General features: G+C 44.5%; 1 protein-coding gene across 2 annotated transcripts; it reads left to right on the top strand.

Moving 5' to 3' along the window:
* Positions 1 to 1,242: 1,242 nt before the first annotated feature.
* LOC129869561 (BTB/POZ domain-containing protein KCTD1-like) lies at positions 1,243 to 18,099 on the top strand. 2 transcript variants are annotated; one of them, XM_055944068.1, is made up of 5 exons: positions 1,243 to 1,628; positions 14,084 to 14,277; positions 14,472 to 14,616; positions 14,778 to 15,083; positions 17,240 to 18,099. In XM_055944068.1, exons 1-5 carry the CDS (start codon positions 1,620 to 1,622, stop codon positions 17,399 to 17,401), a joined length of 816 nt encoding a protein of 271 aa, XP_055800043.1. In that variant the 5' UTR covers positions 1,243 to 1,619; the 3' UTR covers positions 17,402 to 18,099. The 2 variants fall into 2 exon arrangements, with proteins under 2 accessions (XP_055800043.1, XP_055800042.1); XM_055944067.1 differs by lacking the exon at positions 1,243 to 1,628 and adding an exon at positions 11,016 to 12,761.
* Positions 18,100 to 18,160: the final 61 nt, after the last annotated feature.

The following is an 18,160-nucleotide window of genomic DNA, read 5'->3' on the forward strand; positions in this document are numbered from 1 at the left end:
CTGTTGTTCACCCTTCCTCTCCATTCTCTCTCCTTCTACTTTCCTGTGTCTGTTGTTCACCCTTCCTCTCCATTCTCTCTCCTTCTACTTTCCTGTGTCTGTTGTTCACCCTTCCTCTCCATTCTCTCTCCTTCTACTTTCCTGTGTCTGTTGTTCACCCTTCCTCTCCATTCTCTCTCCTTCTACTTTCCTGTGTCTGTTGTTCACCCTTCCTCTCCATTCTCTCTCCTTCTACTTTCCTGTGTCTGTTGTTCACCCTTCCTCTCCATTCTCTCTCCTTCTACTTTCCTGTGTCTGTTGTTCACCCTTCCTCTCCATTCTCTCTCCTTCTACTTTCCTGTGTCTGTTGTTCAACCTTCCTCTCCATTCTCTCTCCTTCTACTTTCCTGTGTCTGTTGTTCACCCTTCCTCTCCATTCTCTCTCCTTCTACTTTCCTGTGTCTGTTGTTCACCCTTCCTCTCCATTCTCTCTCCTTCTACTTTCCTGTGTCTGTTGTTCACCCTTCCTCTCCATTCTCTCTCCTTCTACTTTCCTGTGTCTGTTGTTCACCCTTCCTCTCCATTCTCTCTCCTTCTACTTTCCTGTGTCTGTTGTTCACCCTTCCTCTCCATTCTCTCTCCTTCTACTTTCCTGTGTCTGTTGTTCAACCTTCCTCTCCATACTCTCTCCCTCCACTTTCCTGTGTCTGTTGTTCACCCTTCCTTTACATCTCTCTGAGCCCAAGTAGACTCCCAATTTCAGGACGAGAAAGTAATTAATAGTGGCTTACGGGCATGGTGTCACTATTGTGTTCTAAGCCCTTTGATCAGCACCTACTGTGGATGTTTGAGCTGCATGACTTATTGGGCTGCATTAAAACTCAAACATTTACCTGACTGAGAAAGAGCAAGATAGAAAGAGAGAGAGATAAATCGTTTTTATGGAAATAAAAAACATACACAATAATGAAATTAGACATGTAGACACACTTTCTCCATTCCTTTCTGAATAGTCAACACAGTCTGACTCCTATCTCTTCCTCTTGATTGAGATTCACACTGTTGATTGCTCCATTGGTCCAGACAGTGTCCAAGAGATGTACTTTCTCTAATGTATAGTATGATACATATTTGATTTCGATAGATAGTGGCAGTTGACACAAGCTACAGTTTATATAACCACCATCATCTGCTGTTTCCCTGCCTGGCACACAGCAGTGTCCCTCCATCCATTAGAAGAAAAGTGCCCGCGGAAGGTCTCCATCAAAACTAATCATCACGAATAACATCAGCCTCTCCCGCCGCGAGGAGTAGCGCAGGCGAGCTAAAGGCGGGAGTGCGAGAGAGCCACAACTCTATTGCGGGGAGGCTTTCCAAACAAACCAGCTATATAATATAATCATTATTATTGTATAGAGTTGATCATTAGAAAAGGTATAAACGGAATCCAGAATAATGTTCATTTGATATGATGCAGGAATACGCTAATTGTCTCCTGATCTTAGCCTGAGGGGCTAGTGGAGCCTTGGAGCGACTGTTCTGTCTTCCGTCCCTCGCCAGGCTAATGCATTTCTCTGTAGCGTGCCGGGGAAGCAGCATATCGCCGTTTTTCAGAGAGAAAAGCCGATGATTGATGTCGAATGTTTCAGGTAAGAACCGTCTGAAATTTGGTTTGTTTTTAATTTCCTAGTAAAGATTGTGGAGGTGGATGTTGGGACTTATATGGGCGAGGGGAGCAGCACTGTTTTGCCCATGGGGTAGGATAGTGGACAAGCCTACAGTTTGCTGCTAAAATGATTAATCACTTGTGGTGAGGAAATTCTGATCTCTGTTAGTCTTGGAAGTTGTCACTGTCCATGGTCCTGCACATGTAGAGTGTGTTGATGGCTTGTCAGCAGTAGCTGACCAGGGCAGTGCTGAATGGACAGCTCCGAGGTGTTCACCATGCGGAAATGCCCCTTATTCAATTACAAAGTTAAATATGGAAATAGATTAATGACAATATTCTGTTGTTATACTGCAGTTCTATTGTTCACAGTAAGAATGTCATCATACTTACATGTTTCATATTTTCCCACACTCTGGGACACTCTGTGTGTGTGTGTGTGTGTGTGTGTGTGTGTGTGTGTGTGTGTGTGTGTGTGTGTGTGTGTGTGTGTGTGTGTGTGTGTGTGTGTGTGTGTGTGTGTGTGTTGTGTGTGTTGTTGTGCTTACTTGTGTGCAGCTTGCGTTCGTGAGTGTGTGTAGATATTGGAGCAGACGCAGTGTATAGGATGTGCCGTCAGCCCTGAGCCATCCAGTTGTTTGGCATGTCATTAATAATGGATCCTAGAACTCATTAAAGCTGAAGTGACAGCTTGCTATTTACGCTGGCTGGCAGGGAGAGAAATATGCTTATAGATGTACATTCCAAAGCATGTCTGTTCTCCTTTTCAGGATAATGAAATGTTTTAGGAGGATAAAATACCAAATATATGATCAGAAAGTATATATGAGTTTGATAGAGAGTAGGTAAGACATTAAAGACATGTCCCGGAACTTTGGCGACTAAGTCTTTTTTAAACCTCCTGATGCACACACAGCGAGCGAGAGAGAGCAGTGACGTGGTGAACATATCTGCACATGTGTGACTTTAAATAAGCAATTTCCCGGGGATCACTTTTGGCTTGTAAGCGCTTTCAGAACTACTGGCTAAAAAAGTACACAAAAGTACCAGGGGATCTCATTAAAGGTGTTATGGTGTAGGCCTACTTCATATGTGATTATTACACTATTGTAAATTCTTTACACTGCGAATGATTGTGCAGTTGTGTAGGTATTTTTTGTTATAATGTTATTTATATTGTGTATGTAAGGGATGGTGTACTACTGGCTGTGTAATCAAGTCTTCAAGGTTTTCCTACATTCTTTCTTGTGACAAGCATTGCTCTGATAGGCATTGTATGTATGCAAATAGTTTCTGAATTAGTGTGTGTGGGTTTAGTGTGTTGTTTGATATAGTGGGCATGTTTACATGGTGTTGCAGGTCTCTCCCGCGAGACAGACAGATAAATAGAGTGTTTGTCCCTGACTGAGATCTCATTAGAGACTACTGCTGGGAAGAATGGTTGTAGTCAATAGTGAGTGTGAAGGACAGGTGTAATGTGAGCACTTTCTGTTTATATAAGAGCATGCACGCACGCACACACACACACACACACAATTTATATACTCACACACAAACATGTCCACACAAACACACACATCCCTCTTTCATGCCAGCCCTATGCTGAGGGAGCATCTCTATCTATTGCATGGTGTTCATTTCGTAGGTTTTGACAAGGTGCCTCAGAGAGAGAGAGCTTTGTTCTTTGTGTAAGTGATTTTTCTTCTACAACTTCTCCCTATCTCTGCAGATTAGTCAGGGAGTAAATTACCTACCTGCACACAAAAAAAACGCAATCCTACACACTTTGCTGCCACGCGGCACACAGATATCCTTTTGAAGAGCGGCCATGTTATTCCCCGGAGCCCCTAAGGCTCTCCTGACATGCAAATCATCATAAAATGAAATGTAAAACTCTAATATGTATTCTGGGGCCCTTCTCTTATCAGCAACTGCACAAGCGGCATATAAATCAGGCTGGGATCAGACGCCACAGCAAAGGTCTCCACTTAAAGGCCTGGCTAATTGCTAATTGGGTACGGAGGTGCAAAACGAGGCATGGGTGTTTTTTCCAAATGTCTCAGCATTCCTTCCTGGTGATATGCCTTGGAGGCTGAGACACGGTCAGAGACAAAAGACACTGCTTCAGTTAAGCAAAGAGGTTTCAGAAAGGAAGGTTTCACTTTGGCTGTTTCTGTAGGGCTGTGTTTGCTTGTTGGTTGCTCCTTCCTGTACTGGACCTAGATTCATCTTAATCTTTGACCAAAAAAACACATTTTCAAATGAAAAAGTCCATTAAAAGTGATTTTCAGTCCCTCAATGTGTGCAGGTTTAGGATCAAGGTATTTCATATTAATTTCCTCACATATTTAACATTCTGACACATTCACATCAAACTCAGAAAATATGGTTATATTGCTATGTTCTACTCTCTGCACTGCTGTGATGGATGGAAGTGGATCACACTGCTTTTTCCATTGTAATAAATGTCATTAACACACTTCCTATAGATACACACTGTTGGGTCTGTCTGCCAGACGATTTCCATTACTGCCACACATGTCACGTTCGTTGTAGTGAGGAGACCAAAGCGCAGCGTGATGTGAATACATACTTTTAATGTAAGATGAATAAACACGAAGAACACTAAACAAACTAACAAAACAAACGTGACTGCTATAAACAATGAGTGCAGACATGCAACTTCACATAGACAATAACCCACAAAACCAAACTGGAAATGGCAACCTAAATAGGATCCCCAATCAGAGACAACGATAAACAGCTGCCTCTAATTGGGAACCAATCTAGGCCACCATATACCTACATATGTCTAGACTAGACACACACACCTAGACATACAAAAAACCCTAGATAAGACAAAAACACACATACCACCCTCGTCACACCCTGACCTAACAAAAATAATAAAGAAAACAAAGAATACTAAGGTCAGGGCGTGACAACATAACACCTAATTACCCACAACATTACCCACAACATCCAGCACTGCCATGTAGCAGCAGAGATAAACAGACTGCCTGAGATTTGTTCACTATATTACATTTGAATTTAAATGACAGCTCTGTTAGGCACTTGGCTTCTCACAGGTCCTCCCGTTTTGTTACTCTGAGTAAAGTTAGGGAAGAGGGTCTTCAACATTACAACTCTCTACATTATCTCCTTAGGGTATAATCAGGGAAATGTTAACTGTATGTCTATATGAACCCTAAGTTGGCAGCATAAGAAGTCTATGAACTTCCACAAGGGCAACATACAGTACAGTGAGCTCCAAAAGCATTGGGAGAGGGACACGTTTTTTGTTGTTGTTTTGGCTCTGTACTCCAGCACTTTGGATTTGAAATGATATAATGACTATGAGGTTAAAGTGTAGACTGTTAATTTGAGGGTATTTTCATCCCTATGGGGTGAACCGTTTAGAAATTAAAGCACTTTTTGTTCATAGTCCCCCCATTTTAGGGGACCAAAAGTATTGGGACAAATTCACTTATATGTGTATTAAAGTAATCCAAAGTTTAGTATTTGGTCCCACATTCCTAGCATGCAATGATTACAACAAGCTTGTTGGATGCATTTGCTGTTTGTTTTGGTTGTGTTTCCGATTATTTTGTGCCCAATAGAAATGAATGGTAAATAATGTATTGTGTCATTTTGGAGTTGTTTTAATTGTAAATAAGAATAAAATATATGTTTCTAAACACTTAAGCATTAATGTGGACGCTACCATGATTATGGATAATCCTGAGCGAATCGTGAATAAAGATGAGTGAGAAAGTTACAGAGGCAGAAATATTATACCCCCCCCCCCAAAAGCTAAATTCCCCGGTTATCATAGGGAAGTAGGGGTGCTGCATCACCCCCTGATAAATCATAATTAAAAAAGATACATACAGTATATACAGTAACAGTAAAAAGTCATTCAAGGGTTTTTCTTTATTTTTACTATTTTCTACATTGTATAATAATAGTGAAGACATCAAAACTATTAAATAACACATATGGAATCATGTAGTAACCAAAAAAGTGTTAAACAAATCAAAATATATTGTATATTATAGATTCTTCAAAGTAGCCACCTTTTGCCTTGATGACAGCTTTGCACACTCTTGCTTCATGTTTTTTTTTTCATAGAACCTTAGGAAAGGGTTCTTTATAACGCCATACAGGTTCCATTTAGAACCTGATGAATATGATTCTTTATAGAATCTTCAAAATAAGGTTCCAATAGCACGAAAAAGGGTTCCGCTATGTAACCCCTGGTTACAAGCCAAAGAATCCTTATTTCAATCAATCAATCGCTCAATCAATCAAATGTATTTATAAAGCTCTTTTTATATCAGCAGATGTCACAAAATGCTTATACAGAGACCCAGCCTAAAACTCCAAAGACACCAAAGAGCAAGCAATGCAGATGTAGAAGCACGGTAGCTAGGAAAAACTCCCTAGAAAGGCAGGAACCTAGGAAGTAACCTAGAGAGGAACCAGGCTCTGAGGGGTTGCCAGTCCTCTTCTGGCTGTGCCGGGTGGAAATTGTAAGGGTACATGGCCATTAAGGCCAGACCATTCTTCAAGATATTCAAATGTTCACATACGACCAGCAGGTCAAATAGTAATCACAGTGGTTATATGGGGTACAACAGGTCAGCACCACAGTAGTTAATGTCAGCTGGCTTTTTATAGCCGAGCATTCAGAGGTTGAGACTGCAGGTGCAAAAAGAAAGAGAGAAAGAGAGAGAAAAAGAGAGAAACAGAGAGAGAGAGATCACACAGGATGCCAGAAAAGACAGGATAATTACAACAGATAGGAAAGACCCTAGCCACCTGGCACATACACTATTGCAGTATAGATACTAGGGACTGAGACAGGGGGAGTTGGAGAACACCTGGACAGGGCCAAACAGGGAGGATATAACCCCAATCACTTTGCCAAAGCACAGCACCCACACCACCAAAGGGATATCAACAGACCACTAACTTACTACCCTGAGACAAGGTCGAGTATAGCCCACGAAGATCACCCCCACTGCACGAGCCGGAAGGGGTGCAAAACCAGACAGAAAGATCACGTCAGTGACTCAACCCACTCAAGTCAAGTATAGCGGGAAAAAGCCTGGCATGACGTGATGCACCCCTCCTAAGGATGGCATGGGAGAGCGCGAGTAAGCCAGTGACTCAGCCCCCATAGCAGGGTCAGAGGCAGAGAATCACAGTGGAGAGAGGGGAGTCGGCCAGGCAGAGACAGCAAGGGGGGTTTGTCACTCCAGTGCCTTCACATTCACCTTCGCACCCCTGGGCCAGACTACACTCAATCATAGGACCTACTGAAGAGATGAGTCATTCGGAAACATTGTGTTTCCGAATGACATCACCAAGAGGTAGCATATAGAGTGAGAACAATAGTGGTCCCAGAACAGAACCTTGAGGACCAGCGAAACATACCATCGATTTGTCAGAGGACAAACCATCCACAGAGACAAACAGATATCTTTTCAACAGATGAGATCTAAATCAGGCAAGAACTTATCTGCGTAGACCAATTAGCACAGAATCGTCTAGAATGTCATTGTATACTGTAGCGTTAAGATTTCCCTTCACTGGAAATAAGAGGCCTTGTCCGAACCATGAAAAACAGCCCCAGACCATTATTCTTCCTCCACCAAACTTTACAGTTGGCGCTATGCACGGGGGCAGGTAGCGTTCTCCTGGCATCCGCCAAACCCAGATTCGTCCATTGGACTGCCACATGGTGATGCATGATTCATCACTCCAGAGAAAGCATTTCCACTCCTCCAGAGTCCAATGACGGCAAACTTTACACCACTCCAGCCGACGCTTGGCATTGCTCATGCAGATCTTAGGCTTGTGTGCAGCTTCTCGGCCATGAAAAACCATTTCATGACACTCCCAACAAACAGTTTTTGTGCTGACGTTGCTTCCAGAGGCAGTTTGGAACTCGGTAGTGAGTGCTGCAACAGAGGGCAGATGATTTTTACACACTACACGCTTCCGCGGTCCTGTTCTGTGAGCTTATGTGGCCTACCACTTCGCGGCTGAGCCGATGTTGCTCCTAGATGTATTCACTTCACAATAACAGCACTTACAGTTGACCGGGGCAGCTCTAGCAGGGCAGAAATTTGACGAACTGACTTGTTGGAAAGGTGGCATTCTATGACGGTGCCACGTTGAAAGTCACTGAGCTCTTCACTAAGGCCCTTCTACTGACATTGTTTGTCTATGGAGATTGCATGGCTGTGTGCTCAATTTTATACACCTGTCAGTAACGGGTGTGGCTGTATTAGCCAAATTCACTCATTTGAATATATAGTGTAGCTCTTTCAATAGTTCAATAGTTTAGTTGGAATAGGGTCCAGTAGACAGCTGAAAGGTTTAGATGCCATGACTATTTTAGTGAATGTGTTGAGCGATACAAGTTTTTTCAAAACTTGAGTGTCTCCATTAAGCCAAGGTCCTGGCAGTTCTGTGCAGAATCAGGACAACTGAGTTTTGGAGAAATATGCATATTCAAAGAGGTGTCCGTAATTTGTTTTCTAATGATCATGATCTTTTCATCGAATAAGTTCATGAATTCACCACTGCTGAAGTGAAGGCCATCTTTACTTGGGGAAAGCTGCTTTTTAGTTAGCTTTGCAACAGGATCAAAACATTTATTTGGGATTGTTTTTATTATCCTCAAAAAGGTTGGAAAAGTATGTTGATATTTGGCACTATATAGAACCACTTGTTTTTAGTTTGTAGAGTCCTTAGAAGCTGTAATTGTAGAAGAGTATGAAGGACATAATTTATCTAAGCTAAGGTGGCAGCATAACTATGAACCTACACAAGAGCAGCATAAGAAGTATATGAACCCTCACAAGGGCAACATAGCTAACCTATGAGCCTTTATAAGAGCTCATACAGTCCCTATAAGCTGTAATGGGAGCAGTGCATCGTATGGAGGACACCCTGTAGCCTATCAGGCTGTATAAAGCTGCATCAAGGTCACGGATGCCCAGGGGAGGAGCAGTACTCTTAGCCTGGAGGTACAGCAGGGTGATGAGGTTCTATATTAAGAGGAATATAATATCATTGCTTTGTACTTCTGAGGCATTGGCATGTATGCTCAAATCAATGCACAAGTCCAACAACAGACTTCACACACAGTGGCTTGTGAAAGTATTCACCCCCCTTGGCATTTCTCCTATTTTGTTGCCTTACAACCTGGAATTAAAATAGATTTTTGGGGAGTTTGTATCATTTGATTTACACAACATGCCTACCATTTTGAAGATGCAAAATTGTTTTATTGTGAAACAAACAAGAAATAACACACACAAAAAAAGACTTGAGCGTGCATAACTATTCACCCCCCACAAAGTCATTACTTTGTAGAGCCACCTTTTGCAGCAATTACAGCTGCAAGTATCTTGGGGTATGTCTCTATAAGCTTGGCACATCTAGCCACTGGGATTTTTGCCCATTCTTCGAGGAAAAACTGCTCCAGCTCCTTCAAGTCGGATGGGTTCCGCTGGTGTACAGCAATCATTAAGTCATACCACAGATTCTCCATTGGATTGAGGTCTGCGCTTTGACTAGGCCATTCCAAGACATTTAAATGTTTCCCCTTAAACCACTCAAGTGTTGCTTTAGCAGTATGCTTAGGGTCATTGTCCTGCTGGAAGGTGAACCTCTGTCCCAGTCTCAAATCTCTGGAAGACTGAAACAGGTTTCCTTCAAGAATTTCCCTTTATTTAGCACCATCCATCATTCCTTCAATTCTGACCAGTTTCCCAGTCCTTGCCGATGATGCTGCCACCACCATGCTTCACTGTGGGGATGGTATTCTCGGGGTGATGAGAGGTGTTGGGTTTGTGACAGATATAGCGTTTTCATTGATGGGCAAAAAGCTACATTTTAGTCTCATCTGACCAGAGTACCTTCTTCCATATGTTTGGGGAGTCTCCCACATGCCTTTTGGCGAACACCAAACATATTTACTTATTTTTTTCTTTAAGCAATGGCTTTTTTTTCTGGCCACTCTTCCGTAAAGCCCAGCTTTGTGGAATGTATGCCTTAAAGTGGTCCTATGGACAGATACTCCAATCTCCGCTGTGGAGCTTTGCAGCTCTTTCAGGGTTAGCTTTGGTCTCTTTGTTGCCTCTCTGATTAATGCCCTCCTTGCCTGGTCCGTGAGTTTTGGTGGGCGGATATTTTTTTATAACCCAACCCTGATCTGTACTTCTCCACAACTTTGTCCCTGACCTGTTTGGAGTGCTCCTTGGCCTTCATGGTGCCACTTGCTTGGTGGTGCCCCTTGCTTAGTGATGTTGCAGACTCTGGGGCCTTTCGGAACAGGTGTATATATACTGAGATTGTGTGACACTTAGATTGCACACAGGTGGACTTTATTTAACTAATTACGTGACTTCTGAAGGTAATTGGTTGCACCAGATCTTATTTAGGGGCTTCATAGCAAAGGGGTGAATACATATGCACGCACCACTTTTCCGTTTGAAATATTATGGAATTGTTTTAAACAAGTTGTTTTTTTCATTTCAATTCACCAAATTTAGACTATTTTGTGTATGTCCATCACATGAAATCCAAATAAAAATCCATTTAAATTACAGGTTGTAATGCAACAAAATAGTAAAAATGCCAAGGGGGATGAATACTTTTGCAAGGCACTGTAGCGCTCAGAGTAGTGTATGACATCCAGGAAAGTACTGAATGTTCACTAAAGAGTTTATATTAGGACTGTCAAACAATGAAAAAATGTCAGAGTAAATCGCAGGATTTGCTCAAATTGAGCTGTAATTTAAGATTTCTTTATTCAAAAAGCATTACAAGAATATTGATTTTGTCCAAAGTTAAGGTAAGCAAAATCTGGTACATGTATAAAGCCCACTCATCAATAACTTTTTTTTTTTTTTTTTTACCATTATTTTACCAGGTAAGTTGACTGAGAACACGTTCTCATTTGCAGCAACGACCTGGGGAATAGTTACAGGGGAGAGGAGGGGGATGAATGAGCCAATTGTAAACTGACTTTTTTGACGTTGTATTGTAGTTTTAAGCTGTATAAAATATGTATTTTGAATGTTTTCAGTGTATTTTGAACACTTCCAGATAATGGGATTAATTGTGATTAAAAAAAAAACTTTAATTAACTGATTCATTCTGACAGCCCTAGTTTATAATTTTTCCCAAGAAACCTCGCCGACCCTGGCCTGTGTCATGTGCAGGGAAAGGTGTGTGTGTCAGGTATTGCCTTATCAAATGCAGCAGTTACTTCAATTAAAGAGAGACATGAAACCCTGTTACATATTCGTGCTGCATGTGAGTGGTCCAATATGCAGTCCAATACTGCAGCCTTTTTTGTGAGCGCGCTCCATTTACCCACTCGCTCGCTCCCTGCACCTTTAAGAGCGCGTGCCTAGCTGAAGGTCACTAAACAGTAACACAAAGCTCTCTCAGCTCTGCGGTCCAATATAGCGCATGCGCTCTGCCTGAGGACTGCTACACAGACTGCAATATGGCGAGAATGCCTGGCAGCGCAGACTGCTCTAGCGACACGGCGGGGACAGAGCGGGAGGAGCACATGAGCTGCCCAGAGACTGAGAGGAGCGGAGACGAGGCGGAAGAGGATGAGATCCAGGAGGTGAAGATCACCGGCGAGGAGGAGGGGGAGTACGAGGAGGATGTCGAGCTGGAGTGGGAGGCAGAATGTGTGGACCCCGTCAGCTGCTCGGTTATGGAGACAGAAGCGGTCCGTATGCGCAGTACGGACCAGTGCAGCGGGTTGGGACCGGGAGCGGGGGCGGACCCCGGACTGTTCCACATCACCGGACTGGACTCTGATCCGGAGGGAGACCTGCAGCGGTCTGACCGCTCCAGACTGAGCGAGAACACTCGCCTGGCTACTAGGTACGCAGTCAGGATCTTCCGGGAGTACCTGAGTGAGAAAGCCCAAAGTCCTGACTTTGAAACTCTGGACAAGGAAGCGCTGTGCGCGGTCCTGCGCTCCTTCTACGCGGAGGCGCGATCGAAGAGCGGCCAGCTCTACAGCAAGTCCTCTCTCATCAGCATCCGGAGTTCTCTTAACCGCTACCTGAATGAGCCGCCTTACTGTCGCACCCTGGACCTCACCAAGGACCCAGAACTGCGCAGCGCCAACCTGACCCTGGCCGCAGTCATCAGAAAGCTGGAGGAGCAAGGTGCTGGTCCCGTTGTGCAAAAACAGGCTATTACGCGGGCGGACCTGAGAAAACTCTACACCTCTAGTGTGTTTAACACCGATACGCCGTTCGGGCTTCTCAACAAAGTGTGGTTCGAGACATGCATGTATTTCTGTACGAGGGGGAGAGAGAATCAGCGCGAGCTGGAGGAGGATTCATTCGGGCTAGCCATAGATGAGGATGGGAGAAAGTTTATCTATTTCAAAGCGCTGGGGCCGTATCACAAGTCTCGCTCCGCGTCCTGGACTAAAAAAAGACCGGACACGGATGATGATACTCTGCCGCGCATGTATGAGACGGCCACGGAGTTTTGTCCATATGCCAGTTTTGTGAAGTATGTCTCGAAACGGAACCCGGTGTGCAAAGCGTTCTTCCAGCGCCCGCGAGACCACTGCTGCTTAAGCGACATGACATGGTACGAGAACAAAGCAATCGGTAAAAACCTGCTGGGCACGAGGATGCAGATGCTGTCGCGTGCTGCCAAGCTTTCAAAGACCTACACCAACCACTGCATCGGCGCCGTCTCCATAGCAACGCTCAACAGCATCGCGGGTATTGGGTCAAAGTCAGTGTCCCTTCACGTTGCCTCGGAAACGGTCAATGGTGGCGCACAGTCTTATCTCCAGCTCGTGATCCCATATAGCCGACAGGTCACGGACGCAGTGGAACTGAAGCCGCAGAGAACGACAAGGAAATCTCGTTCTCACTGCCCCGGCGACGTCTCTGGCCCTCCATCACCTAAGAAAATCTGTATGCGTTCCGTGGAACGCGGAGAGTCCCCGGTGGTCATAGTGGACGGTATCGAGCCCGTGGACGCCCGATCCCCGGAGCCCCACCGTCAGCCGCCCGCTCCTTTACCAGCTGGCGTGGTAGCAGCGCAGGTAACACAGTTTCACACTGCACCAACTGATCAGCAGTCTTCTAAATTTAATGTAGAATAAATGTACTAGTCTCCAAAGCATCCACAGATTATGCATAAATGTAATGATTTACATAATTTTCCATTTACTGTGGAAGTATTGACCAGTAAGATGTGTGTGTTGGTACTGTTTAGGAGTGAGTTCTGTCATTGGGTGTTCTAGGTGCTTTAGGAAAGAGGTCATGAACATTGTGTTAGCGTCCCAAATGGCACCTTATTCCCTATATAGTGCACAATTTGTTTACCAGAGCCCTATGGACACTGGTCAAAAGCAGTTCATTGTATGTATAGAGGTTAGGGTGCCATTTGGGACAAGCCTGTGAGTAGAGGACACATGAGTGAGTTCTCTCTGGGACTTTGTCTGTTGCTATGGGTGATGGCGCCCCAGGCCCACAATTACCCACCATGCACCACAGTGGAGCCCGCAGGGGGAGAGCCAGAGCGTGCAAGCTCTCCCTCCCTCACTCACACACTTATTTTATACCCATTTGCCTAAAGCTCACATTTTCCTGAGACACAGGCACTATACTGAACAATAGTACGACAGGCTGTCTCAAGCCTCTTTCCCCTAATGAAAAAAAAATTGTGTGTGAATGTGCATGTGTGAGTGTGTGTATATCCAGTATCATAATGAGTTGAATGTTTTTGCGTCGTTCCTCAGAAGAGCCTGCCTGTCGTGACCCTAGAGAGATGCACATGTCTCCTGCAGCACTAACAGCTCTGCTAATCTGTTTTCTGCTTTATCAGCTATACATCTATCTCACTATTTACCGTTTTCTCAGCTTTAAGAGGCAGACTGCCTTCGGCCATGGCTGTCTTTCTCCCTCACTGCACTTACCACAGTGAATGCTGACCAGTAGACTTTATAGCTTGTCAGTTTTTCAGCAGTGAAAACTTACTTGAAGCATTTCCAAGGTGTTTAAAATCTTCCTCTACAGGAATGTCCTCACCTTTCTCACCTGTATAGCAGAGCAGAGGAGACAGACAGACTCATATCTGTCTCTGGGTTTCTTTAACAAGACTCAGCCCACTCCACTGTCCTTAGTTAGCCCTGACAGACACTGAAATAGGAAAAAAAAACTCTTCGTCATGTAGTTCAGTGATTCATGAGTTAAATTGTACTCAAAACGTTGACAGAGTATGAATGAAGTCCCAGTCTACAACTCTTTACTAGAGTCCTGTCTCTACTTAGTCACTCAGGGAATGACTGTGTGCTATGTTCCCACAATATCTGTGACAAATTTCAGTTGGACATTTGTGTATCTTCTTCTTCTTCTCTCCCAGGATAGCCGTAATAGCAGCATGGCCAGCCGGCCACTGGTCTCCCAGACCCCTGCCTCTCCGCTGGGCTCAGGGGGTATAGGGGGCATCCCCACCCCCGCACAGCTCACCAAAACCAACGCCCCTGTACACATAGACGTAGGAGGTCACATGTACACCAGCAGTCTGGCTACACTGACCAAGTACCCAGAGTCACGGTAAGACTCGCACACACATAGCGTGTTTGAGATTGACTACATTGAAGTGGAATGCAGTCACTGATCTACAAATGACCTTGCATCCCAAATACCTACTCATTATGTGATCAAGATTAGCAATTCTGCGCTTGGCTTTGCTCAAACTGATCCCCTCAAACATGTACACTCTGATGACATGTACACCCCAATGATAGGATTGGTCGTCTGTTCAACGGGACAGAGCCCATAGTGTTGGACAGTCTGAAGCAGCACTACTTCATAGACCGAGACGGTCACATGTTCCGCTACATCCTCAACTTCCTGCGGACGGCCAAACTGCTCGTTCCTGACGACTTCAAAGTGAGTTTCTGACCCTGCACTCAGGCCTTGAAAACATTGTCTGTAATTGCACACTTATAACATATGGTGTGAAGCTTTGTGGGATACATTTTCTTTTTAAGAATCTGATGATCGTTATGTTTGTGTGTGTATGTCTGTGTACATGTGTGTGTGTGTTCCAGGAGTACTCTCTACTCTATGAGGAGGCCAGGTTCTTCCAGCTTTCTCCACTACAAGCAGAATTAGAACGCTGGAGGAGTGAGCGTGAGGCCAGGAAGGTGTGGCGTGTGTGTGAGTGTGTGGTGGTGCGTGTAGCTCCAGAGCTGGGGGAGAGGATCACTCTGAGTGGAGACAGGGCTCTGATCGAGGACGTGTTTCCAGAGGTCGGGGACGTCATGTGTAACTCCCTGAACGCAGGCTGGAATCATGACTCTACTCACGTCATACGCTTCCCACTCAACGGATACTGTCACCTCAACTCTGTACAGGTAACATGACAGACACTACCCTTACACTGCATAGAATAACCATAAAAGTACCCTACAACAACCCAAAATACTAAGTTAAGAGATAACGTCCCCTCAACAGATAAGGTCACCTCAACTCATAACATCACATTAACCCACCTCAGCTCTGTACAGGTAACATCCCACTAACTAGTACCCATGGCACAAGCATAGTATAACCTCATAGAGGGCCAGACCAGCCACAGAGAGAGAGACTAATCCTGGTTAGATATGAAACATGTGGCCATCGGCTACTGGGTCTGCTGGTTGCAACACTCACTACAGAGTTCCAAACTGCCTCTGGAAGGAATGTCAGCACAAGAACTGTTCGTCGGGATCTTCATGAAATGGGTTTCCATAGCCGAGCAGCCGCACACAAGCCTAAGATCACCATGAGCAATGCCAAGCGTCGGCTGTAGTGGTGTAAAGCTCGCAGCCATTGGACTCTGGAGCAGTGGAAACACATTCTCTGGAGTAATGAATCACGTTTCACCATTTGGCACTCCGAAGATGAATCTGGGTTTGGTGGATGCCAGGAGAACGCTACCTGCCCGAATGCATAGTGCAAACTGTAAAGTTTGATGGAGGAATAATGGTTTGGGGCTGTTGTTCATGGTTCGGGCTAGGCCCCTTAGTTCCAGTGAAGGGAAACCATAACGCTACAGCACACAATTACATTATAGATGATTCTGTGCTTCCAACTTTGTGGCAACAGTTTGGCGAAGGCTCTTTCCTGTTTCAGCATGACAATGCCCCTGTGCACAAAGGAGGTCCATACAGAAATGGTTTGTCAAGATCGGTGTGGAAGAACTTGATTGGCCTGCACAAAGCCCTGACCCCAACCCCATCGGACACCTTTGGGATGAATTGGAACGCCGACTGCAAGCCAGGCATAATCGCCCAACATCAGTGCCCGACCTCACTAATGTTCTTGTGGCTGAATGGAAACAAGTCCCCACAGAAATATTCCAACATCTAGTAGAAAGCCGTCCCAGAAGAGTAGAGGCTGTTAAAGCAGCAAAGGTGGGATTTTGGAATGAGATGATCAACAAGCAGGTGTCCACATACCTTTTGTCATGTAGAGTGGGTCCTTATAGCACTGCACTGACATGATTGGTTGATGGTAGGTGGGGGCGGGAGGTCCTGTATAAACACAAACTCACTTCCTTGACAACTTCCTTTAAAACAGCTCTGGCCTGCTCTGTGAGGTGCAAGAAGTATGAATGCTCTGATCTCTGCGGAGGCCACATCACAGTAAATGCTGTACGGCCACTACAGATGTCGGTTTGACTATGTAGAGCCTTCAAGGCAGAGAGAGAGGGAGTGGGATGGAGGCAGACAGAGGTTTCTAATTTAGCCTACTGCCTGCAAGAAACAAAGAGAGAAGGAGAGGGCGACAGAGCGAGACAGCGAGGGAGGGAGGCAGACACGGGATAGAGGTACAGATGCTCCTTCAGTGTATACTAATGGAATGCCATCTTGCAGCTATCAAGAGAATGTCTGCATACAAAATGTCCCCCTATTCACTATTTAGTGCACTACTTTTAACTAGGGCCCATAGTGCACTACATAGGGAATATGGTGCCATTTGGGACGCACATACTATTACACTAGAAAAAGGGTTTGTGTCTGTGTGCATATGTCAGTCCGTGTTTGTATGTGTGAGTTGTCGTAATAGAGGGGATCCTCCTATCTGTCACTGTGTTTTTAGGTCAAGGAAGGACAGGGTGAGATGGCTGGCTCTTCTTTAGTCAAACGGAGTCTTGCTAAAGAGAGAGATGAGTGAACTTGGGCCCTATGGGCTCTGTCTGTGCTATTGTTAGTAGCACATTTGCACATATTCACACATTGGTTCTCTTCCACAAACTGGAGTCCTGTATGACTGTGGTATGACTGGACCCTGAATCAGCCCCTCTCTGAAATCACTTCTCTGCCCCTCGGTCAACTGACCTTCCATACATACTGTATCAGACCACCAATTACCTGATTCATCGTCTATTCTCTTTTTGTCAAACCCCAAATAACTGTTGTGATGTGATTAAAACTTGAGATCTGAGTCTGTGTCTACCTGAGTGGTTATTCTGACAACAAGTGTGTGTACGGTGTCTGTAATGTATGTGTGTGTGTTTGATTAACAGGTGTTGGAGAGGTTGCAACAGAGAGGATTCGAGATAGCAGGGGCATGTGGCGGGGGAGTAGACTCCTCCCAGTTCAGCGAGTACGTCCTACGCAGGGAGGGAAGTAGCAACGGACAGCGTGGCCACACCCTCATCCGCATCAAACAGGAAGCACTGGACTAAGCCCGACCCAGGTCAGATCAGGGGTCAGTGGATAATTGGTCAGGAGAAACCAGAAAGCCACGCCTCCATCTCCAAGGGAACGCCAATAGTTGTTTTAAAATTTTGGGGACATAGGTATTGCCATAATGAAACGGTGATTGTACCTACACCAAAGGAGAGCAATAGAACTATGACCTCACCGCAATGAACTATGGAAGTCACTAACCAGGCGGTACGCAGATAGTGACTGACCCCTCTCCCCATGAGCAGGGACCTATAGCATAAAGAGAAGCAACATTAGCACTATCATCATACTACTCATGTTACTGTGTAGGATTATTCTGATTTATAGTGTCATAATACAATGTGGATTCATTAAGATTCTTACAATAATGTAAATAATCATAGAATGGGATGAGGTCATGACGGAAACTCTGAAATGGAGAAACGGCACTGATGAACATGGAAGATATGCAGCTGAATGTTAAAAAGCACAAGTGTCTGGGAAATCTAACCCAGCCTAAACTAAATAGATAAAATATATGGTTCTGTGAAGCTAAAGTTATTACGAGGAACTCATGGAATTTTTTTTAAGGCAATTTTTATAAACCAAAATATGGTTTTCACATGTTAAGTCTTAATCTTATGACAATGGAATTCTAAAGAGGTTCTTCAACATTTTATATTCATCACATTGATAAAAGAGATTTGTCTTGTCAGAGATTGAATTGTTGCATGTTTTATGCTGAGCATTAGCGCAGCAGAGGACTTGAGATCTGT

This window comes from Salvelinus fontinalis, chromosome 14 (assembly GCF_029448725.1).
Source record: "Salvelinus fontinalis isolate EN_2023a chromosome 14, ASM2944872v1, whole genome shotgun sequence".
Lineage (NCBI taxonomy): Eukaryota > Metazoa > Chordata > Actinopteri > Salmoniformes > Salmonidae > Salvelinus > Salvelinus fontinalis.